The sequence below is a fragment of the Enhydra lutris genome, unplaced genomic scaffold (assembly GCF_002288905.1).
Source record: "Enhydra lutris kenyoni isolate GAN:26980312 unplaced genomic scaffold, ASM228890v2 scaffoldscaffold36, whole genome shotgun sequence".
Taxonomy (NCBI): domain Eukaryota; kingdom Metazoa; phylum Chordata; class Mammalia; order Carnivora; family Mustelidae; genus Enhydra; species Enhydra lutris.
The window spans coordinates 18,830,145-18,856,961 of NW_019154120.1; the positions used below are offsets into that span (position 1 = coordinate 18,830,145).

The 26,817-nt window shown below is 37.5% G+C and overlaps 1 protein-coding gene across 2 annotated transcripts in view; it reads right to left on the reverse strand.

Annotated features, from left to right (window-relative positions):
- Positions 1-26,817, reverse strand: part of LOC111154249 (WD repeat domain 7) — a 364,619-nt gene that overhangs the window by 244,981 nt on the left and 92,821 nt on the right. For both annotated transcript variants that reach the window (XM_022513750.1, XM_022513748.1), the window contains exons 15-16: positions 11,477-12,246; positions 10,108-10,196 (exon numbers count right to left, since the gene is read on the reverse strand). In XM_022513750.1, coding sequence (XP_022369458.1) covers positions 10,108-10,196; positions 11,477-12,246 — 859 coding nt within the window. The remainder of the gene's footprint in view (positions 1-10,107; positions 10,197-11,476; positions 12,247-26,817) is intronic.

Below are 26,817 nucleotides of genomic sequence, written 5' to 3' on the forward strand. Positions count from 1 at the left end.
AACTATGAACAACAATTTAGTCTGATCCCTTTCTCAAGTGAGATGTTTTGTAAAGTACATAATCAAGTGTCTAATAAATAAAAACTGACTCTATCAAAAAGTACTGACATGACTGTCAGTAAATGTTAATGACTGGCAAAGACTGAATGAACAAGCCCACTGTTAGACAAAATAAAGCTCTCGTGAAGAAATTATTTTCCAATGAAATACCCTGATAATGTTTATGAGAAATTATGTTAGCTGAACTATCTCTATCATCTTTATTCTTAGACCCAAATGTCTACAAAAGGTCCAATCCACAGCTAAAGTCTTTACTCCATATAGATTATTTTGCAGTTGAACAAGTATTAGCCAACATGTAAGTGACATCGAAAAGGAGCATATTCATGTTTGCATTCAGCTTGAGAAATGGATTGTGAGTCAATGTGCAATGTAGTGGGAGTCAGGAAAAGAAAACATAAGGAAAGAGGAAAATGTTTGAAAGCAAACCGAGCTAAGTTAGAACAGAGAGACAAAAATGTAATACCCTCACTGCTCTACTGTAGAGAACTCAGAGCTTTGTCCATTCTCTTACCGTTTCTTACACTAGCTAGTTGTTCATGTCCATTGAGTTATTTACTAGATAGATGCATATAAACTACTCAAGAGAGTATACATCAGACTAATTTTTCTAACGACCCAAATAGAGTTGGAGGAAAAAAGGGCTTAATAAATATTTGTTAAAGAGATAATCACTCCATATTTTCAATATTCAAATAGAAAGTGAGTTTCATCATGCCATCCTAAAGTATTTTATAATGTAACTCTCACTACAGATTGCTAACCTTTATTCGCTTTAAAAGATAAGCATCTGTATTGTTTCAAATGGAAATTCCTAACTCTACTGACTTAAATAAATGCTTTGGAAAAAGCCTCAATTCTTAGTCCCCCTCCCCCTCTTCACTGCTCTCAAAACGTGATGCTTTATGAGAGGAGCAACATTAAAGTATTCAAATCAAAGTAACATCCTCAGAGCTGACCAGGTGAGTAAGTTCAATGCCATAACAGTGATGGAGTACACAATGCATCACAACAATCTCACAAATTAAACTGGACAGTTTGTATCTGCTAGGATTACAGAGGGAGAAAATGTAATCCAAGAAGAAACATCAACTACAAAGAATGATAATAAAGATGGTAATGATGAGGAAAACAAATAACCATCTCTAACAGGAACGGATTTTTTTTTAAGGTTTTGTTTATTTATTTGACAGTGAGAGAGGAAACACAAGCAGTGGGGTAGCTGGAGAGGGAGAAGTAGGGTCCCCTCTGAGCAGGGAGCCCAAAACGGGCTCAATCCCAGGCCTCTGGGACCATGACCAGAGCCGAAGGCAGATGCCTAACAACTGAGCCACCCAGGCACCCCTAACAGGAACTCATCGTCAATGAAGCTCTGAACTAACTAAATAGAGGAGATTATGCCCTGCCACTGATTTGGATTGTGTAAACTGGAAGATATTTTTAATGGATTTAGGACATAAATACAAGCACAAACCTAGAGTTAAAAGGTGCTGTTGTATCCTAATCATACCACTATAACTAACCATATTTTAAACAAGTCTCTTACCTTTGTTAGCCTGTTACCATTTCTCTCTGAAGTAATGGCTCTAAAAATACTAAACTCTATACAACATAAAGGATTTTTACTTTATGAAGTAATAGTATATTTAGAACATTTTAAAAGCAAAGGGAGAGGAACTGCCACTTCTGGCCAAGATGGAATAACATGAAACAGATTTATAATCCCATCTAAAACAACTCCCCCAACCAAACACATAAAACAATGGTTTCAAGCCCTGGACATCAAGTGATGATGAACTGAGAGTCAGGAGTTGGGAGACAAACAGCACTATGATTGCCCCAGCTTATTGCTTTGTGGGAGTTTCTCGACCAAGATATGGGAAGAGGTTTGAGGAAGAGCCCCACAGTTTCCCTGAGTTGAAGAGACAGAGCTGAGAGTCTCAGGAAGCCAGAGCAGCTAGAATCCACTGGACAGAGAGAAGAAAGCTTCAAAGATCAAGTTCTTCAGACATCCCCCTGGAATAGTCAGAGCAGTGATCAGTTCATGTGTGTGAAGAAACTATAATGCCAAAGACCACGATGCTTCCACCAGCCAGATTGGAAAATTAATAATTCATGGGGTACTAGATAGAATACTCAGGAAGCTCTTGCCTCAGTAATGGGAAATTAGCCTTAGAGCATGACTCCAAACCCACCAAACAAATCAAAAACAAGACCAGAAAAAGATCAAACTGTTTCCAAGCAACTTAACTGTATCCAGAATATAAGTTACAAAAGAAAAAAAAAAAGATTTATAACAATATAAAAATCTTCAGTACCCAACTAGGTAAAATCCAAGTGTCTGCCATTTAACAATGATTACCAAGCATGAAAGGAAGCAGGAGAGCACAGTCCATAATGGGGGTTATCCATTAAAAATGAACCCCAAACTGACAGAGATGTCAAAATTATCAAATAAGGGTATTAAACCAGTCATTATAACTATAGCTAATATACTGAAAAAAGTTACATAGAAATAATGAAGATATTAAAAAAGATACAAATCAAAATTATGGACATGCAAATCATAATGTCTGAGATGAAAAGTACACTGATTCATCTTAATACCAGGCTGGATATTGCCAAGAATAGATGAATGAACTTGAAGACATTGTAACAGAAACCAAATAATGAAAACACAGGGGGGAAAAATCCAAATATAAAGCATCAGTGATCTATATGAAACAATTTCAAGTGACCTAATGTACATATAATTTGAGTCCACTAAAGAGAGAAGAGAGGAGAGAATAGAAAGAATATTTAGAGAAATAATGCTTGAAAAATGTTTTAAATTAATGAAAACTATAAAAAATAATAAGCTCAATAAACTCAACCTCAAGAAACATAAAGAGAATTACACCAAGGCACTCCATAAGCAAATGGCTCAAAACCAGTAACAAAGAGAAAATCTTTAAAACAGCAAGAGTAATAAAGTAAAAAAAAAAAAAAATGTTTTAATATTAAATAGGAAAATACAGATGACATCAGATTTCTTGTTAAAAACAAAGCAAATGAGGGGGCGCCTGGGTGACTCACTCAGTTGAGCATCTGACTCTAGATTTCAGCTCAGGTTGTGATCTTGGGGTCCTGGGATCAAGCCCTGCTTCAGGCCCCACACTGAGCATGGAGTCTGCTTATCCCTCTCCCTCCCCATACTCACACATGGTCACACATGCACACTCTCTCTCTCTCTCTCATGAATAAATAAATCTTTAAAAAAAAAATAAAACAAAGCAAGTAAGAAGATAATAGAGTATCCTTGTTAAGTACTGAAAGATACAAATGGTCCACCTAGAATTCGATACCAGACAAAATATATCTTTCAAAATCAAAAGCAAATAAAGAAGTTTTCAGATGTGAAGCTGAAAGAATAGCAGACCTTCACTACAAGAAATGTTTACTTCAGGCAGAAAGAAAAAAAAAAATTACACCAGACAAAAATCTGGATCTACATAAAGGAATGAAAAACACCAAAAATGGTAATTACATAGTTAAATGTATCCCTTTTCTTATTTAAATCTCTTTAAAATATAATTAACTATTAAATAATACTGATTTGAAGAGTTTATAAAATACATAAATGTAAAATACAAAACAAAGATAGACTAAAGTTCAGGAAATTTAAAAAATGCAAGTATAACATTTTAGTTTTAATATTAAATGTTAATGGTATCACTTGAAGGTACTCTATAAATTAAAGATCTCTGTAGACTAGAAACTCTAAAATAACCATTAAAATAACAAAATAAACAATTAGCTTGTAAGTCAATAAAAGAGATAAAGTGAAATCATAAAAGAAAACAGTAGAAAAAGGAAAAGAAGGAACAAAGAACAAATGAGACAGGAAAAAAAATAGCAGAATGACAGATTCAAACTAACTATATCAACAACCACATTAAATGTAAATGGCTTAAACACTACAGCAAAAAGTAGGCCATACTGCCTATAAGAAACACAATATAAATGTAAAGACCACAAATGGGTGAAAAGTAGAAGGACAAGAAAATACATACCATGCTAATAACAGTAACCAAAAATGCTGAACTGGCTATATTATTATAAACAAAGTAGATTTTCAAAGCAAAAGATACTATCAAAGATAAAGAGGTCATTTCATAATGACAAAAGTAAAAAACAAAAATCAGTAAGAAAAGGTTTATGTACCTAATAAGAGAGTTTTATAATACATGAAGCAAAAACTAATAGGAATGCAAGGAGGAATAATGAAAGCCACAACCATTGCCAGACTACTCAGGAGAAAAGAAAAAAACCATAAAATATATATAACAAAAATAAGAGGGGGGTACCATTTCAATTTCTACAGATACGATATTAAAAGAAAAATAAGAGAATATTAAGCTTTTCTCCCCAATAACTTTGACAGAAAATAGCAAAGTTCACCCAAGATGTAATAATAATGATAAAACATCTAAATAACCCTGTATCTATTAAAGCATTTAAATCTATAGTTAACACCTTTCCCATAAAGAAAACTCCAGGCCCACATACTTTCAATAGTGAATTTAGATAAAATGAATAAGGAATAAAATCAATCCTAAACAAACCCTTCCAGAAAATACAAAAAAAAGAGGGGGGGTGGGAAGGATAACATCCTAATTCCTACGAGACCAGCATTATCTTATTACCAAAACTGAACAAAGAACATTATCAGAAATGAAAACTGTAGACGAAAATTCCTAATAAACATAACATAAACTCTGAAGAAATTTTAGCAAATTATACCAGCAATCTATAAGAAGAATAATTCATCATGACCAAGTGTTGTCTAACAAAATCTCCAGGTTTTTTTTTTTTTTTAAAGATTTTATTTATTTGAGAGAGAGAGAATGAGAGAGAGAGAGAGAGCGAGAGCACTCATGAGAAGGGGCAGGGTCAGAGGGAGAAGCACACTCCCTGCCAAAAAGAGAGCCTGATGCGGGACTTGATCCTAGGACTCCAGGATCATGATCTGAGTTGAAGGCAGTCTCTTAACCAACTGAGCCACCCAGTCACCCTCAAGATTGTTTTAAAGTTCAAAAGTTCATGTACTTTGTTTTAAGAAAATAAAGGAGAAAAATCATTTGCTAATTTCAACAATTGCAGAAAAATCATCTGACAAAATCTAACGTCCATTCAAAATTTTTAAATCTCAGCAAACTAGGAATAGAGGGTACCTGACTTAACATTCTGTTCATTTAAGAAAAACCTGCAGCTAATATCATGCTTTTTAAAAAAAAAAAAAAAAGATTTTATTTATTTATTTGACAGACAGAGATCACAAGTAGGCGGAAAGGCAGGCAGAGAGAGAGAGAGGAAGGGAAGCAGGCTCCATGCTGAGCACAGAGCCCGATGTGGGGCTCAGTCCCAGGACCCTGGGATCATGACCTGAGCCAAAGGCAGAGGCTTCAACCCACTGAGCCGCCCAGGGGCCCCTAATATCGTGCTTAATAAAGACTGGATGCTTTATCCCATGTATTGGAAATGAGGCAAGCATGACTGCTCTAACTTTTCAATTCAACATCATTCTCTAACTCCTTACCTGTGCAATAAGGTAAGAAAAATAAAATTCAAACTGACTGAAAAGAAGCAAAACTGTCTTTATTCACAGATAACATTATTTTGGGCATGTACTCTGAAGGGAGCAGGGCTAAAAATTGGTAAGTTACCATCCATCTTAGGAAGTTAAAAATAAACTGCATATTAAACTACAAAAAAAACAGGAGAAGAGCAGATTTCAGTGACACAGGAAAAAACATGCACTTAGAAAGGAAAAACAAAGGCACAGAGGATTCATTAAAATGACTAATAAAATTGATAAGTGCCTGATGAGACTGATCAAGAAAAAAGAGGGAAGATACAAATGATTAACATCAGGAACAAAAATGACGGTATCATCACAGATATTAAAAAAATTGAGGGGCGCCTGGGTGGCTCAGTGGGTTAAGCCTCTGCCTTTGGCTCAGGTTATGGTCTCAGGGTCCTGGGAATGGAGCCCTGCATCGGGCTCTCTGCTCAGCAGGGAGCTTGCTTCCCTTCCTCTCTCTCTCTGCCTGCCTCTCTGCCTACCTGTGATCTCGGTCTGTCAGGTAAATAAATAAAATCTTTAAAAAAATAAAAATAAAAATAAATAAATAAAATTAAAAATTTGAAAGATAATACCTTTTCAAAGGACAACAATTTTAAAAGAACTAGAAAAATCGCTAAATATGTACTACTTAATGAAACTGACATAAGAAGAAACAGAAAATCTGAAGTGTCACATGAGAATGAAAGACATTAAACCTAGAATTTTAAAACTTCCCACAAAGAAAACTCTAGATCTAAATCCAGCAAATTCTACTGAACATACATGGAAGAAAGAATGTCAATCTTACACAAATTCTACCTGAAAACAGAAAGAAAGAAAAGATTCCTTAATCCATTTTTTGAAACCTGCATAATGTAACACTTCATAAGAGCATTAGAAGAAAGGAAAATTGGGACATTTGGCTGGTTCAGTTGGTTAAGTGTGTAACTCTTGATCTCAGCTTAGGTCTTGATCTCAATGTTGTGAGTTCAAGCCCTGTGTTGGGCTCCATGCTAGGCATGGAGCCTACGTATTAAAAAAAAAAAAAAGGAATAGGAAGAGGAAGAAGAGAAAACTTTTTCCTGAGTAAAAAATATTAAGCCAAATTCAACAATATATAAGATGATAATACATCAAAACAGAATAAAGAAAAATTATATAATCATCTCAATAGATACAGAAAAAGCACGATAAAACCTAAAATATACTGAGGATAAACACTTAGCAAAGGAATAATGGAAATTTAATTTCTTATAAATCACCTATAAAAAGCATACAAGAGATACAATAATTATGAAAGCTTAAAAGGAAAACACTGGGAATAGAAAAAGTATCCCATATGACTGTCCATACGGTCAAAGTAATCCACAAATAAAGTATTACAAATAATGGGTGAAGAGCATGCCTTCTTGATACAAGGTAAACATATAAAAATCATCTGCATTTCTGTGCCAGAGGCACAGAAAACAAAATATTCAATACCAGTTATAAGAATATTTTAAAAATCCTTACCTAGGAAAAAATCTAAATAAAAAGTATATAAGACCTCTACACATTAAATTATAAAAGAGTTACAATAGCTAAATGAGACCTAAATAAATACAGGAATACACTGAATGAGTGAACCCACAAAGATATTAATTCTCCTCAAACTCATCTACAAATTCAATAAAACTGCAGTTGAAATCACAATAGGTCTTTATAACAAATGAGAAACTAGCTCTAAAATGACAATTGAGATATTCAGAGAAAAAAGAATAGCCATGACATTCTTTAAGAATAAGATGGGAAGACTCTATCTGTTGAATACCAAGTCCTACTATAAAGCTACAGTAATTAAGGCACAAGATTACACAAGCAAGTCAATGGGCTCAAACAGCCCCAGAAACAGATCATATAGAAGAACATTTTGTTTATGACAAGGATGGCATTGCAAAGCAGTGAACAGATCAGGACCCCTGCTTTCCATTATACCCAAAACTGAATTGTAGGCAGATTATAGATCTAAATAAAAAGGGTAAAACAATAAAGCTTATAAAACAGAAGGGTATCTTCATGATATCAGGGTAGAGGTATCAAGGTAACTTCTTAAATAGGACACAAAAATATTAATCGTAAGTGAAAAAATTGATATATTAGATTCCATTGAAATTGAGAGATGCTGAATTTCAAAGATAAGAGTGAAAGGCAAGTAAATATTTGTAATAGATAAAACAAAGGGCTCATATCAAGGACAGTGACAGATCAACCCTTACAAGTCACTTAAAAAAAAAAAAGACCTAGTAGACACACATGAGCTGAACAGGCACTTCACAAAAGAACATATATAGAAATGAGCAATAAACATACCTAAAAAGTATTCAGCCTTGATGGGTATTGGGGGATGTAAATTCAACACTTGAGAGACTACTGCACATACACCAAAATGGCTCAAGTGAAAGAAATGGAAAATATTCAGGGTTAGCTACATTCACTGCTGAGCATTAGCTCATCAACGGTGTATGAGACTTCTTGTTGCTCCATATCCTAGCCAACCCAGTATTTTCCATCTTTTTCACTTTAGCCATTTTGATGGATGTGTATTAGTCACTCACTTAGTAAAACATAATATTATCTGCTAAAGCTAAACATGCAGAAATTCCATTCTCAGTTATATACACAACAGAAACACTGATACTGATAAGGTACATTAAGATTCAAATGCAAGAACGTTTGCAGATTTATGAAAAACAATGAAAATAATTCAAATGTCTATTGACAGGAAAATGGATGAAGAAACTGTGGTCCACTCATTCTGCAGACTACTACAGAACAATAAAAATAAACAATGAAATGAGCAAATCTCAAATGCAGTATCATCGAAAAATCTCATAAAAGAAACCAAAAACAAAAGAATACATACTCCATGACTGACGGAATTCATATAAAACTCAAAGAACAGCAAAACTAAACTACAGTATTAAGGGCTTTAAACTTAGGTGGTATAACTCTAAAGGAAAGAAAGAAAGTGATTTCCCAGAAGTCAAGACAGTAGTTACTTTTGGAAGAGGGCACTAATGACAGGGAGTGAACATACCAGAAACCTCGGGCATGACGGCAATGTTCAAGTTCTTGTCCACGGATGTAGTTACAAGGGAGTTTAGCATGTAAAAGTCACTCAGCTACATATTTCCGTTTTGCATACTTTTCTGTATATGTATTTCACACATACACAAGTATAAAAAGTTATCCAACCAAAACTTTTCTATAACATAAAATTATTTTACACAAGTTTATATTTTTAATCAGAGGAAGGGTAATAAAGGATGTGAGCATGAGGGGCTGGAATGAACAATGGGAGTAGGAGTAGAGAATGTGGGAGTTTATCTCCCATAATGAGAAGCCAGTAGTGCCTAAAACTGAAAATCAGGCATCTATTTAAAGATATTAAAGTAAATACCAAATAATAAGCTAAGAAAGAGAAAAGTACTTATCCTAGGGATGGGAAATATTAAAAAAAAAAATCTTTAAAACATAAACAAACAACTATGGATAAAAGAAGACCCTGAAGTCACCATTCACAGGCAGAACCTTCATCGTCTCATCTCTTGCTCACCACTTCTACACTTCTATCACATTCTGAGAGAGTCAGCATTAACTCTCGGCCTAAAGGAAAGCTCTCTAAGCAGAAGTGACCCCTTACCCCCCAACTCTGGTCGCCTCATTTGCCACTCTTATAATGGACATAAAAGATAATAATGGAAGAAAAACTCAATTTTCTCTTCTATCTACTAATGAAAAACAAAGCTGTAGACAAAAATTAAGACAGGGGTGCCTGGGTAGCTCAGTTGGTTGGGCCACTGCCTTTGGCTCAGGTCATGGTCCCGGAGTCCTGGGATCAAGTACCGCATTCTCTCCCAGCTCCATGGGGAGTCTGCTTCTCCCTCCGACCTTCTCCCCTCTCATGCTCTCTCTCAGAAATGAATAAATAAAATCTTAAAAAAAAAAATTAAGACATATAATGACATAAATAAAAAGAAAGTTTTTCCACTTATGGATTACAAAGCATGAACTACTGGCAAATAACAGAACAGATACAGTATGAAAACATGAATTTAAAACATTTATAAATGTAGTTAAAAAATAGGTAAAACTTTTAAACTCAAGATACACATGATTAACACACTAGTGTTGTCAAATTAAGGTGCCCCTAATTCATAAAAATTAGGTCAAAGACAGTACAACTAAATTATGTGAAATATGCTCATTTATCAGTTTCTAAATAAACCTGATTTATTTTTAACTGACATCTTAATTATCCATATTTACATCTGGAATATAACAACTTTTCTCTCTTTTAACAATATGAGACAAACAAAATGTTATGATTACACATTAGTTATGCCTCCTCAGTTTCTAAAGCTGAAATGTCAGGTCAATTACTTAATAAGATTTAATTTTACCTTGTTTAATCTGTCCTTGCACAACATTACTGGAAGTTGGAGGGGAACCCCTTGCCTTAGAAAGGTCTGGGGTGCTTGGTCGAGGTGGCCTTTAAAAAAAAAAGAGGAAAATATATGTATATATACATTCATACTTTCATATTTCTAGAACCATTTAAAATATTAAACTTTCTAGTCCTCAATGAATTGCAAAAGAAACATACACAGAACATTTTCAATTTACCATTCCAAAAAGATGGGTTTTTTTGTTTTTACCTATTAACATTTTCCTTTTCAAATTTTAATCTATTGAATGATTAGCAAATAGCAAGCAAAAATTTCCTATCTACAATTTATGTTTTATACTAATTTAAGAAATATTTCTGAACAGTTTAATGAGCTACCACTGACAAATAAATATTGTAATTAGTCTTTCATTCTTCAGTATTAGCATGCTGAGTTTTCAGCCTTCCCTGTATGATTGGTTCAAATGAATTCATGGAACAATACAGTGAGTCTAAAAGAATTCATCTCTAAAATCCGAAAAAAGTAATATGGCATTAGAAATCTTGAACTCCCAAGGCAGTCTGTCTCACTGTGAATTCTTTAACACCACTCAACTACCTGTGTGACCTTAGACACATCACTTAACCTGCTTCTCAGTTTTCTTATCTGTAGTAAAAGGATAACAGTGCTTGCCTTGTAGGGTTAAGATCACAAATGACCTAGTATCTATAAAAGTACTTACATCCGAACCAGACACTAGGTAAGTACTACTTAAGTATTTGATTTTTTAAAATTTCTCAATATGATCATCTCTCAATAAAGGATAATAAAACCACAGTTTAAAAAGTTGCCTTCATGACTTCTAGAAAATAGATAAAAACAAATCAGGTTCAATATTCATGAAATATTAAAATAATACTCTCTTACAATTAAAAAAAGTTTTCTCTCTCCCAACTGAAGAATTCTGACAAAATTCTCACAAAATTCTGAAGCTAATTACTAAACACCTATCATTCATTACATATAAGTCATAAAGAAGCACTTCAACCAAATATAACACTTTTAATTAAATGTCAATGCAAACTTTAAGTAGATACAATTCTAAGATTATATTCTAAGAGCTAGTCCCTAACTCACTTACTTAATTGAGCTACTCAGTTTAAATAGCTATGTAGTATGTTTGAATAAAGATTAAACATGCTTTAAATCATGCATGTTGTGTTTTAAAATTTCAAGGGGAAACACTGAGATGACACAAAAATGCTAAGGTGGGCAGAACCAAAAAAAAAAAAAAAAAAGTACTAAACAGAAAAATAAAAGAGGTTTCATTCTTTTTTTTTTTTCCCTGAAATGTGAGAATAAAATCAAACTATCATGGTCACACCTGGTAGGACCCTTCTTCATATGATCACCAATAAAAGTTGCATTAGTCATACTCATTAACGTATTTGCCAAAGATATGATAGACAGGAGATGCTGTGTAGTGACGGCTCGGGACACTCCGTAAGTTCCCTTTCCAACGCTCTCGGTTGCTGGCAGCTTCCTTCCTACTTCTGCCTTCCCATGTGACAGTTTCCGGGCAGGCTGATTATAACCAGGAAGCATCAGGGACATATGACCTCCTCTGGAGAGGAGACCGAAAGATACTGTGCAATGCGGTTTCAGCATTCCAAGGCGATCAAGGCAAACTTCATCCAGAACTTCATTTAAACCCCAGGCATGAAGACACGACATGAACAATTTTGCAGTGTCCATCGTTAAATTATATTCTAAAAGCGTCAATGGCTTAGATTTGCTGGACCGATACTCCGGATCGCTTTCTTCTCTTCTCTGCCTCATCATCTCCTCGTCCTCCTCTTCATCATCAAGGAGATGTTCCTTTATGTTCTCTTTGATAGTTTCTTTCACTTGTTGGAAGAGAACTGCTGCTCGTTTTCCAGTTAGAAAAGAGCCCCCTTTGTCTGAACTGCCAGATGCTTTTTGCAAATTCTCTGGGGAAATAAGCGCAGTATTCGGCCTAGAGGCTTCTTCAGTCAGGAGCTGAATAATCAACGCTTCCACATCAAAGAAAAGCACATGTATGTCCGGGTCTGTTAGGTTCGTCTTTATTGCTTGAACCATCAGGGAGTTATGAGAATATTTAGGCAAATTTCCCTGCAAAAAAACATTTTTAAAAAATGGTCATAATTACAAAGTATTTAATTGCATACATTCATGGATGAGCAATAAACAGAGGAACTTGAATGCATATTCGGTACCATTAAGAGGAACGCACGAACTGCACCAATCAGCAGCATATAAAAAATGTGAATTTATGAGGATTTTATGCTGAAACAATTATAAAATGGTCAATTATTTAAAAACAAAAAAAAATTTGTTATTGAGGCACAGAGTCCTTTTACTCATAGAAGAGACTAAAATTTCAGTAACCTCTATGCAAATTCTCTGAGAATGAAATACTGGTCCGCCTGAAAGAAAAATCCATGTATCACAGCGACTCGTCCCTATAAGTTGCTGTACCATCAAATCCCTCCTCTTTCCATGTTCCCTTCACTCTCTCCCTATTCACAGATTCTTTTCCCTCAGTACAGAACTTGCTCAGGTCTACTTAGATTCTCACAAAGAGTGTTATCCTTTGACCGTGCCCCCTCTTCTACAGATCTCTCTCCTCCTCTACTGACCCTTTTAGCCCAATGTAGAGAAAGTAGGAGGCTAATCCAAGGAAACTCTCAGTCCTGCTTTTCCTTGAGCTCTCTGCAGTATCTGACATCGTTATTTTTGCTGGGGGAGTGAGAGAAAAGCATAAAGAAAAAAAATTAAAAGCCACCTCTCCCAGCTTCCCTTCCTGGTGAGCCTTCTAATTCTGACCACCCTTCACAGCCATCAGCTGCCCTGAAAATTCATCCTTCCTCCTACATTGGGACTGACACCTGTGGCTCCCTAATTTCCATCATCGCCAGACCAGCCTCCTGGAGTTTCAATCCTCTACTTAACAACTGCTTGTATCTAGATGTCCCATAGCACCTCATGGTCAATGTGTCCCGATGTCCATGCTGCCACTGAACCCACTGTGCCCGCCAGGCTGTCAGTGGAGAATCCTTCCTCTTCCATTCTATCCCACCTATCACTGTAACCTCATCTGGACCCTTATTTCCTAGTCTCTCCTTACTCCAACATAACTTCACAGAGCCACAAGACTTCTTTCTGAAGCACAAATACAGTCACATCACTCTTCCGCCAAAAAGCAGCCATTATCAGGGGTTATAAAGAGAAATGGAAAATAGAGATTAAAAACTAAATCAAGGGGCACCTGGGTGGCTCAGTGGGTTGAGGCCTCTGCCTTCAGTTCAGGTCATGGTCCCAGGGTCCTGGGATCGAGCCCCGCATCGGGCTCTCTGCTCTGCAGGGAGCCTGCTTCCTCCCCTCTCTGCCTGCCTCTCTGCTTACTTGCGATCTCTCTCTCTCTGTCAAATAAATAAATAATCTTAAAAAAAACTAAAAATACAGGTAAATATATCTGATCTCAAGATGAGAAAGAGCTTTCCAAACATACTTAAATTTAAGATTCACTACTATAAAATTCACTACTGTAAAAATATTAAAAGGCAAATAAGAAATAGGAAAATGTGCTAGAAATAAGACTGAGTTACAATCTATATAAATATGTCTTAAAATCAGTGAGAAAAATACTAATGCCCAAATAAGAGGGAGAATACCATAAAGATCAAGGACAATTCACAGTAAAAGAAACAAAGAGTCAATAAATATAGGAGAAAACCAGCTCAAACTAGTTGTCAAGGAAATAACTGTTAAAATAACTACAAGATACCATTTATAAAATTAGCACACAGTAAACACTAAAAACTACTTATCCAGGAATACAATGGAAGTCAAACCCACACACTGCAGGCGTGAATTTAAAAAGCAGCCTTTCAGAAGAGCAATGTAGCAAAATACATTGTGAGACCTTCAGACAGTTTGATCCAGTGCATTTATTTCTAGAACCCTATCCTAAATAGTCAGAAATACAGACATGGATTTATGTACAAAGATGTTCAGTGAAATGGTAGCCATTATTTTAAATTGAAGCCTAAAGAGTCTAACAATAAGGAAACATAAATAATTTAGGTATAGCCATATAATAGAATAAATACTGCAATCACTACAAATCATGCTTTCTGGACACATGGCAAAATTTCCTGTTCCAATTTTTTTTTTAAAGATTTTATTTGAGAAAGAGAGAGAGAGAGAGAGAAGGAAAGAGAGACAGAATGAGTGGGGGGAGGAGCAGAGGGAGAGGGAGAAGCAGACTCCCTGCTGGCTCGATCCCAGGACTCTGGGATCATGACCTGGGCAAAGGCAGACACTTAACGGACTGAGCCACCCAGGCACCCCTCCTGTTCCAATTTTAAGTGAGATAAAATCACACACACACACACACACACACGCACACACGCACGCACGCACGCATGCACACAGAGTATAGTTCTGATTTCATTTATTGAATGCTTAAGTATATATCTGAGCATGATGAGAAACACTGGGAAGAAATACATGAAAATATTGGTCATTACATTTTGTGATGGAATTACAGACTAGTTTTTTTTTTTTTTTAAAGATTTTATTTATTTATTTGACAGATAGAGATCACAAGTAGGCAGAGAGGCAGGCAGAGACAGAGAGAGAGGAAGGGAAGCATGCTCCCCGCTGAGCAGAGAGCAGGATGTGGGGCTCGATCCCAGGACCCTGGGATCATGACCTGAGCCGAAGGCAGAGGCTTTAACCCACTGAGCCACCCAGGTGCCCCCAGACTAGTTTCTTTTTTCTTTATATTTCCCTACATTTCTTAAATGGTATACAGACATGATATATTATTCTCATAATCAGAAAATAAAGCTTCAGGATAAAATACAAAATCGTTCAGCACAACATCCAAGGCCCATTATGGTCTGATACCAAATATTTTTCCAGCTTTAACAAACCGGCTCTCATACCATAACCATGGTCTCCCACCCATTAATCCTTTTATTTATTCCTTTGCCCAAAATATTCTTCTTTGTTCTATTCTAATCCCTTCTCTTCCACCAAGACCCTAATTCTCCAAAGGAAAGTTAGTCCATAATGATCCAGCTCCCATAAAATTTTATATCTACTATATGTCACAAACATATACACCCTGGCTATGTTGACATAGTTAGGTATTTTACATATTTACATTTTCCTGTACTCTATGGGAACTATGTTTTACTCATCTTGTGTAAGCCTATCAGAGTACATGACAGAATGAACAAAGGACATTATAAAAAAAAAATTCAAAATTATTTTAAATTGCTAATCAACTCTTCAATCATAAAATTATAATAAATCTCCTTAACTGGTCTCTCTCTTCTGCCTCAATCATCCTCCCATCTGACCATGTTTCTTTCCTAGCTGAAAGGGCTTCAATGGCATTTTAGAATCCAAGGATACAATCTTTCCAAAGTAAAGACTTCTTTGCAAAGCAAAGTATATTGCTGCCTCCAATTTCATCACAACCCCCATATCTTCTATTACAGCCCAGTGAGATCACTTGTATTTTTTTTTAATTTTCTATTTTTATTTATTTGGGAGAGAGTGAGCACAAAGAGGAGGAAGAGGATGGGCACAAGGAGAAGCTGGGAGCCTGATGTCGGGCTGCATCCCAGGACCCCAGGATCATGACCTGAGCAGAAGGCAGATGCCTAACCAACTGAGCCACCCAGGTGTCCCTAAAACACTTGTATGTTCCAGAACCATGCAGTGTCACATGTTTGGGCCTTTGCTTATACCAGGATGATGTTCCTTTCTCATTCTTCGCACAACCCCTCAAGTCATACTTTACCCATCCTTGGAGAAGCATTTCCTGTTAACTAGATCTCCTGTGGTGATCATTTCATAATATATACAAATACAAATAATCATGTTGTAAACCTGAAACTAATGTAATGTTGTATGTCAATTATATCTCAATTAAAGAAAAATGTAAAAAAAAAAGTCTCAAGTAGCTGCTCTTCCAAAAATCATTGCCATAATTATTACTAATTCTGCCTCCTTTGCTTAAATCTCTGTTCTGAACTGAATCATGTTTAAAGGAAGGTAGGAAATAATTTCTAAATCCCAGCTTAAGAACCTAAAGAATGTAGGTAATGTAAATTAATATTCTACAAAATATGATTTTAAAAAGTCAAGACTTTCTGAATTTCATTCCCGTATTTAATTCATTTGTTACACATTTGCCTGTGTTTGTGCAAGACACTGGAGATACAAAGACTAACAAGATGATTTTCCGGTAATGGAACTCAAACCTTACAGATACATAATGGTATGTAAAGACACCATGACAATGTAGTAAGAATGGTGCTTTGAAGAAAGGAAGATTGCAAGATATAATAAGGGACACAGCAGAGAAAGCAGTAACTCTACCCTGGGTGAGCCTCTCCGAAGGGGTAACTATGAAAGGGCAGACAGAGAGCAAAATGTGAAAAAGGATAAAGGCAGGAGATGCAACAGGCCAGATGCTAATGAAGCCACAGATGACGAGGGGAAGGAATGTAAGGGTTGGTTCACTGAGAACACAGAGGTTCACACTAAGGCTTTTGAACTTTATCTTGCAGGCTTGGGAATCACTAAAGCAGTGCTTCTCTCAGAATCATTGAGGCTATTTGTTAAAATACAGGTTCCTGGGCCTGTTATCAGGCCTGAATCAGTATGCATAGACCTGAATGGATCAGAACCTGCCTAATGAGAACCCCAGACAACTTCAGGCTATAGTACAGCTTGACAACTACCATCTAAAGGCTTTAAAAGAGTGGAATAACATAATCAAATTTAATTTTATAGATGTTTATCCACCAGCAGTGTTGGCTGAAAAGATCAGAGTCATGAATATGAATTGGGAGGAAACAGAAGCCATCCAGATGAGGGAAGATGAAAGTATGCAACAGTATTGAGAATGTAGAAGATGGGATGGGATGAAGAATGTATACATTACTCTTTTATTTTTAACACCACTGCGCTGCATATTTGTTTTTCCAAACGCTGAATATGTAATGTCAAACACTATGCTTAATGCTTTGTACCTACTGACATTAATTTGAATGATAAAGTTGTTTATAATACATTATATCTAATATATTATTGATATGAAAATTGATATCGATAGCTACCACATACTAAGTTGCTGCTATGGCCCAGGAATTATTCTTGGCATTATGGTTCGTCAAGTCACAGAAAAAGATAAAACATCATCTTAGTATCTACTTTGGGTAGACAGCCATGTCACTATGTTTAGAAAATAGGTTAAAAACAGCATCAGGTAAAATCAAGAGCCCACCACAATACCTTAGTAAATATTGTCTTTCTAGTAAAGATCTACAAAATTCTATTAGGAGAAAGGGAGATCATTACTACCAAAGAATATAAAATCAAACATGTTTGGTAAGGAAATTATTGAGGCAGCAAGAGGGGCTTGAAGAAAAAAGAAGGCAAGAGTGAGGACACAAGGTCAGCTTTTAAGCTCTCCCCTCTGATGTCAACCACATCTGTGCCCCTTTCAGCACCCCAAGATCAGCTCTGGTTCTGTCTCTTTCCGGGAGGTGTGCCATCAGACAGCCCATGTGCTTGGACAACTGAAAGGTTATCTAGTGGCTGGTGCCATGATATCTGGATGTGATTGTGTGTGACTCCTCTTATCACAACCTCTGGGTGCTGCTGATTGTGTCACCATGGAGAAACGGTACCTACGAGCATGCCACAGTCAGAAAAAGAGGGTGAAAGACAGCGATAATAAAGGAAGATGAGAACAGAGGGAGACTGAAGGAAAGAAGGAGAAAATGATTCATCCCCAAGTCCCACACATGACCTGTAACATCTGTCAATGGATTCTACTGACTTAAAGGCTTATTACAACGAAATACAGATACCCAGCAAAGTTGTGAGGCTAGCACTTTAGCTAAACGCATGGAGATGGCAGAGGTGATCACAGGCACGTTTGATCTACTATGTCACACTAAGATTTAAGAAAAATGAGCAGAAACATCTACCAAACTCCGAGGATCTCTTAGCTCAATCACAAGAGATATATATATATATATATATCTAGAACAAACTAACGCACTTGAGTCATCTTATAGTCTTAACAGTTTCATGTACAGGTTACCTAATTCTGGAAATTCTTTAACATTCCTATTAAAGTAGTATGCTTGTTCTGTTACCTTTACTAAGAACATCTGAAATGCGTGTTTGCAAATTCCCTTTCACATTATCATGGCAGAAGCTTAATTCAACAAATACTTATGGAGTGTCCATTGTATACAAGATGCTTAGAAGAAAATAAAGTCTTTGTACTTAAGGCAATTAATTTCAAAACCTACTGGACAACGGGCAGCAAGAAAAGCTAAATCATAAAATATATTCAAATAAAATTGTCTCAAGTTTGCTAGTAAAACTCAATCATAAATCCAAAAGACACAAAATGTACTTTAAAGAGCTAGTAAGACAGATATATTTGACATTTCCATTGTAAGTGCTAATAAGCCTATTAAAATTATATTTTCTGTATACGGGAAAATACAGACTTACCCATTTCAAATACTAAATAAAGAACTGGACTAAAAATATTACAGAAATGCACCAAAAGGAAAAAATTACTGCACTGCTTGCTCATCACTGAAAGCGAACCTGTGGAAATCACATTAAGAGTAGCAGATAAAATTGTATTTCAAGTGAAAAACCCAAGGAAAATGACAGAACTATGATCAAGAGATTAATCCTTATTCAAGCCCAGGTATTTTTCAGCATATGGACACACATGCACACCATAAGCAGCACTGCCAGCAACAAGAAAACAACTTACAACCTGCAAAGGAGAAAATGTTGATGTATCCCTGTTACAACATTTATCATTACTATATATTTGAATACATGCTCAGTTAAATCATGTCTGCTCAAACACCCAGTAGCTTTGTCCCCTAAAACCAACGTTATAATGATATTTTAGGCATATGTCATTTTATCTGATGATTTAGAGAAATTTAGAATGCTGGCAATAATTTTACTCTTGCATCATTCACTTCAATGAAGTCCTGATTTTAAAGCTTATTTTTTTTTAAATTTTATTTATTTATTTGACAGAGATCACAAGTAGGCAGAGAAGCAGGCAGAGAGAGAGGGGGAAGCAGGCTCCCCGCTGAGCGGAGAGCCCGATATGGGGCTCGATCCCAGGACCCTGAGATCATGACCCGAGCCGAAGGCAGAGGCTTAAACCACTGAGCCACCCAGGTGCCCCCTTAAAGCTTATTTTTTAATCAGTTTTTAATGTCATAGTTTTCAGGACTATTTCTAAAGTTACCTAGAAAAATAATTATTTTTCCTGAAAAAGCATGGAGTCCAATCTATAATACCAAATAGTCCAGACTTCTACCTAAACATAAATTTGATTTATGCCAGTGAGCATTAAACACCAGCTGATTTGGGGGTACCTGGGTGGCTCATCCAGTTAAGTGTCTGCTCAGGTCATGATCCTGGGTCCTGGGATCAAGCCCTGCATTGGGCTCCCTGCTCAGTGGAGAGTCTGCTTCTCCCTCTCCCTCTGCCTATTCCCTCAGCTTCTGCTCTCTCCCTCTCCCTCTCAAGTAAATAAAATCTTAAAACACCAGCTGATTTTGATGCTAATGTGTAAAGCAGATGAGTAAATAATTTAAAAAAAAATCTGAATCTGCTTCGAAACCAGAGATGGGGGATACTAAGACTAGGTAATGTTATATATCTAACATACACACACACACACACACACACACACACACACACACGCTTCTATAAATATCAACGCTGAGTCCTAAAATAATGCATGTGACAAATAATATGTACAAACAAATATGTATGTGACAAATAATAATAAAACATTTCACAAAATAATTATTTAGGTGTCATATTTCTAATGCATGATCTTAATAATTTTTTATTTCCTAAGTACAGTATAAAGAACTGGTTTATCACCTAAGAATATTTTGGTAAGAAAAATTAAACAATTTTATTCCTGATTATGGATGGGATATACTATTGAATAAAAATCTTTAGGGACGCCTGGGTGGCTCAGCCAGTTAACAGTCTGCCTTTGGCTCAGGTCATGATTCCAGACAGATGAGCTGTACATCGGGCTCCCTGCTGAGCCAGGAGCCTGCTTCTCCCTCTGACTGCTGCTCACTCTACTTGTGTGCTCACTAGCGCAGTCTCTCTATGACAAATGGATAAATAAAATCTTTTAAAAATAAATAAATAAAGATCTTTGGGGTGCCTGGGTGGCTCAGTGTGTTAAGCCTCTGACTTCAGCTCAGGTCATGATCTCAGGGTCCTGGGATCAAGCCCCGCATTGGGCTCTCTGCTCGGCAGGGAGACTGTTTCCTCCCCTCTCTCTCTACCTACTTGTTATCTCTCTCTGTCAAATAAATAAATAAAATCTTTTTTAAAAATTTAAAATTTTTTTTTTAAATAAAAAATAAAGATCTTTAAAAGAACTTCTGATGCATAATGTTAAATGGGAAAGGTTCGATGAATAAAAACACTGATGTCTTAATGTGCTTTTTTTTTTTTTTAAAGATTTTATTTATCTGACAGACAGAGATCACAAGTAGGCAGAGAGGCAGGCAGAGAGAGAGGAAGGGAAGCAGGCTCCCTGCTGAGGAGAGAACCGAAGCGGGGCTCAATCCCAGGATGCTGGGATCATGACCTGAGCCGAAGGCAGAGACTTAACCCACTGAGCCACCCAGGCGCCCCTGTCTTAATGTGCTTTTAAAATATTCTAAAATTAGCCAAGGGAAAACCCCACCACTTACTATAAGAATATATGGTTTTAGTGTTAATGATTTTAAGTACAGTTGATCCCTGGACAACATGGAGGTAAGGGGCACTGATCCCCTTCTCCCCACATGCAGTAGAAAATCTGAGAGTAACTTCTGACTCCCCCAAAACTTAACTACAAACAACCTATTGTTGACAAGAAGCCTTACCATTAACATAGTCAATTAACACATATTTTTGTATATGTATTAGATAGTGTATTCTTATAATAAAGAAAGCTAGAAAAAAGAAAATATAGACAAAATGTTTACAAGACTACACCGCATTGAAAAAAAAAAAATCCACATATAAATGGACATGTACAGTTCAAATCCGTGCTGTCAACTGTATTAGAAAAAAGGAAGGAAAGGAGGGAGAAAAAAAGGGAAACTATCAAGAAAATGTCTAAGACTGAAATAGGTATTTGGTGCCCTCTGCTGTCGTACTGCCGTTACTTAATATTAACAGGGTAACACAGTTCTGAGACTCTATTTAAGTTAAAATTACACAATACACTTATCTTAAATATTTGATTTTGGAGCAGAGATTTTATGATGGCATGGATGACAATATACTCAGAGCTGATATTATTTCACTTCCTTCCATGTGTTTTCATTAACAAGTATATTAAAAAGCCTAAACCAAAAAAGGATATTTCAGAGGTTTTTAAGGTTTAATACTAAACAATTTAAGTCACATGACATAAAATGTAAATTACTCAAAAGTTAAGTATACGTATTAAATATAAACACTTAGGTCATGCCTGCTATAGAGATAATATCTTCTAAAGATATTTCTACAGGCCATGTCTTACTGGATAATGTTTGAATAGTAATAATATCCAAATGGTATTAATATATTAAGAGATTAGAAGATTAATATATTAAGGCTCCATAATACCGGCACAAAAGAGATTAAGTTGTAACTCTTCCCAAATAGCCAAGTCACCAAAATCACAAGACCAGGAGCCCTGGGGGCTGGGGCACCCCCAACTCCTCCATTAGACAAGCCTTTATATGACTCACTTAAGGTCCACTGCACCAATTCATCTTTGTTTCCTAAACAGAAGAGAGATGCTGCAAACAGTGAACAGTTAACACACCCTATTCCCTTCACTGGTAAAACTGGGACAATAAAACCCAGCTCATTTTATCTCAAATGAATGTTAAAGACACATGTGAAAACAATGGATCATTATGCCTCCATCAGAAAGGATGAATTACCCAACTTCTGTATCAACATGGACAGGACTGGAGGAGATTATGCTCAGTGAAATAAGTCAAGCAGAGAGAGTCAATTACCATATGGTATCACTTACTTGTGGAGCATAAGGAATAACACGGAGGACATAGGGAGATGGAGAGGAGAAGAGAGTTGGGGGATATCGGAGGGGAAGACAAACCATGAGAGACTATGGACTCCAAGAAACAAACTGAGGGTTTTGGAGGGGAGGAGGATGAAGGTTGGGTGAGCCTGGTGTGGGTACTAAGGAGAGCACAGATTGCATGGAGCACTGGGTGTGGTGCATAAATAATGAATTTTGGAACACTGAAAAAAAATTAAATTAAAAAAGAAAATAACTGAAGGAGAGAAAAGAAAGAAAAAAAGAAAGAGCAGGAGGGAGGGAGGAAAGGAAAGAAGAAAAGGAAAGAAAGAAACTGTTAAAAAAAAAAAAGTGCTCCTAGGCTAATGCATCCTCCTGGGTATTCCAAACCCTTCACACATTTGTGAATGAAAGGAAATGAGAGGATATTCTGGGAAGTCAACTTGCTAAAAGAAAAGTTAAGACTAATAATGGCAAAATGAACAGGAGAAAAGAAAACAGCTTTAATCCACCCAGGGTCACACTGGTGAACAATCTCCAATGTCAGAAATACACTCAAGCAGATTCTAACCTGTTTTTAACCCTCTTCTCTCTGGGCTCCCTATGCCCTCTCTGCCCACTCACTGTCCCCACCCACAGCGGCACAGTGTTTTCTCTGCCTGGGATGCTCTTTCCCCATTTTGCCTTTCGGTATCAAGCCTCCACACGAACGACTCTCTTCAGAAAAGCCTTCCCAACACCTCATCAGGTCAGCCACCTCCCAAGGGCTCTCTCCCACTTGGCTCCTGCCTACCTTGGGGAATATAAAGCTCACCACGATGACCAGCTCCCCCCTCTCCCTCATGAGAGCAGGAACCCCTGGACACCAGGACGGGCTGGGTTTGGAAGTAATTCATGCACTCTTCAGCTGTGCTAGCTCGGGGCTCAGCTTACAGCATGCACTCAAGGTGTGCTGAATGAATGAAATCAGGCTATCATTCAATCAAGAGCATGAAGCTAGTGTGTGCTGAATACCTATTGTGATAAATGTGTGAAAACACGTTGCCATCTGACTTCATTACAACCTTATTACCTCCCTTTTAAAGCTAAAAACAGATGGAAAGCAAGAGCTAAGCCGGTCACACAGGTCGTAGAGCTAGTCGATGCTTAGACACAGAAGTCAGGGTCCAGACTTCAGGGTATCAAGAGCTTCTCAGCATTAGTTTTGTAAAGATTCTAGAGATGAGGGGTGGCGGAGACGAGTCCACTCCATATTAATCAACCCTCAAATTCTGGGTTATTCACAGTGATTCAATGAACAGTTTTTGCCAGGCACTAGAACTACAAGCAGGACTATCTCCGATAGTCTCATGAGGAGCTCTTAGTCGGATACAGAGCAGCAGTTCTCAGCCAGGGGTGACCTACTGCTCACCCTCAAAGGACATCTGGAACCGTCTGGAGACATGACTGTGAGTCACAAGTGGGCGAAGGTGCTAATGGCATCTCGAGGATAGAGGCTGGGGATGCTGCTGCACAAGCCACAGGGTACCAGACGGACCACAGAACGAAGAATGATCCGGCCCCAAATGTCAGCAGTGCTGAAGTTAAGAAACCCTGACACACAGAAACACACATGTAAACGAATACATGTCCTTGTTCCCAGGTACTGGCACCAAAGAAGTAGTACAGGGACAGAAACCTAAAGCAAATGCCAGACGGTCAGAGAAGATCCAAATGATTGCTAGACTTGGCAGCATTACCTGAAAACTTCAGGACCCTCTGCAGAGACAGTGGTCACAGAACTGAGGCTCATGGGAGCACCGAGGGTCAGCCAGGCGAGTGGGAGCTAGCCATGGAGGGGGTGAAGGAGACACGGGTATTCTGGGCCCAGCAATGAGCAGATACTACACTTATTGAATACAGACTGGAGAACCAAGCTACAGTGCACTGTGGAAAGCTGAAATCCTGATTTATGCTGACAAATCCCCTCTTTTTTTTTCCATACACTCTTTGCAGACTTCTACCCGCCCTGAGAAAATATCACTCTCACCAAGGCTATCTATTGCCAGGTGTGAGTGTAAGTACAAAAAATAAGCATCTTCATACAAACTAAGAGAAAGATGTGTGGACCACCACAGAAATAGATACACATGGTAAAGAATTTCAACCACAACCCCTACAACCAATCACACTTCCTATCCTCAGACACTGCAATAAACTACCTCCCAGAGATGACCGCCTGATTAATCCACTTCCAGCCAAGGTGAACTGTAGGGCCTGCAAACCATGACATACAAATCACCTTATGAATGTCATATGGGAAAAGTTCTTTTAAACTTTAAAATCATTGTCACTGGCGCAAAGCCCCAACGGCCACCCCTCATTCTGGAAGATCTCACCATTCACATGGGTCAGTGATTTTCAACTTATGGTCTGTAGCCCTGGGTGGACGAAGGATGTCCTAATGGATATAAAAGGATTTGAAGTTCTAAGGCAAATGACACAATGTTAAACATGGAGCCGTGAGAGTAATAAAGTGAGTTACTATGGTTACATGGGCTAATTACGATACAGGTGTTAGTTTTATATGTTACTATTTATAATTTGAAGTTAGTAGAGGACTACAGCTTTCCATACTTTCAGGACTGAACTTAGATGTCACACAATCACAAAATGCAGAGTATTGGTACAAAGATTCTACTGCTTATAAACGTATGAATTGCCCATAAAGGAGATGTTTTGAGATCAGCACACTGTAAGTGCTTGTTTTCAACTGCTGTTATTCTTGCTTTTAAATAAGTTCCCATTAGTTTGGTTATTTGTTTTGGGTTTTTATTTGCATCAATAATGTTTTGCACTATTATTTTCTAAGAACAAGCGTAAGACATGTTTGAGCCTTACTGTTTGCTCCGCAATCAGCGTGCCAGGAGGGACTGCCCTCTCTTCTCTGAGCGCTCACCCGGTGAAAAGCAGGAATTACCTGGGAAGTGGGCTTCAGGGTCTTTTGTGCCAAAGATGGAAACCATACTTGCCCTCCCAACTCTGGAGCAGTCTCAGCTCCAGCCCACTTCACCTGAATGCGTCCTCACCCCAGAAGTCTTAAGTGTTAGTATCTCCACACTGATCACAATCTTCTCTAGTTCCAGACCTCCCAACCGTACCTGCTCTTTAACCTTCCAGAGCAGTGGTCCGCACACTGCTGCACATCAGTCACCTGGGGAACTTTAACATCCCCAGTGCACAGGCTGCATGCCCATGGATTCAATCACAAAGCCCATGAGAAGAACCCAGACACCAGTAGTTTTTAAAGATCTCCAGATGATCTCAATTTGCACCAGTTTGGAAACCATTATCATAGAGGCATTCAATCCCTGCATTCCACAATTTTGTCAAAAACTATCAGCCTCATCCTCTTTTGCACTCCTTCCCTAAAAAGGCTGGAACCTTTGGTTAGTCATATCAATCTCTTACAACTACATCCTCAATGTCCTTTATCCTCTGAATTATAAAACTGCAATTCAGGACCAGTGGCAAAATTTACCTCCTACTTTTTCCTGTATCTTTTACTACAGCTAAATACAACCCATAACAACTACAAACTCACAGTCAATCCTCCTACCCCTGATTTCCCCCGTCTCCCTCATCTCTACCCCTCCATCAAGTCCCTACCCGGGTTCTTGTTCCCCATAGACAATCTTACCTACAGCCTCTTGGAAAAACGTGAAGGTTTTAGGAATGTTCTCTCTTCGATTTCCACCCACTACACGCAGAAACATGTATCTACCCAGACATCCAGTCTGCCCTCCCTCTCTTCAATTCAGAAAATAAAGTCTTTCTCCTCCAGGTCAAAGCCAATTGCCTTCCCTCAGTCTTTGAAATCTGCCACCCTCTCATTCTTGGGAAGCTAGCTTCATCAATTACCTCTTCCCTATGCTAATCTAGAATGTTCCCCTCTCTACTGGCTCTTTAACCCTAATCCACAAACATTCTCACCCCTTGCAAACTGCATTTTCCTCTAGAAATTCTTTCTTTCCTTCTCAAACTTTTTGAAAGTATTCTACATTTGCTGTTTCTATTTTCACACTTCCTGTTCACTCCTGAACCCACCACACTCAAGCTTCTGTCCCCAACATCCTAAGGAGCAATTCTGGAAAAGGGTACTCATGACGTCACCGACAATCATATTTCAACCCCTCCAATAGTGAACATTTGCTGCATTTGATACGACTAATCACTCTCTACCCTTCTTGAAATTCTTGATCCCCTCAGTTGGCAACTCAGCACATTCTCCTGGTTCTCCTCAAACTCTTCACACTTCGAATTGTTTCCACTTCCTCCCCTAAAGTTAGTATCCCAAGAGTCTATCTCAGCCCATTTGCTTCCTCTGAATAATCTCATGGCCTTCCACGGTTTTAAATAACAGATGTCCACTGGAGATCCCTCAGTCCGTATATCCAATACCACACCCCTCCATCATATACAGAGCAACTCATCATCATCCCGCACAAAACCTATTCCTATGTTTGGTATCACACTTGATAAAGCCAATTTCTATTCAATCACCCAAT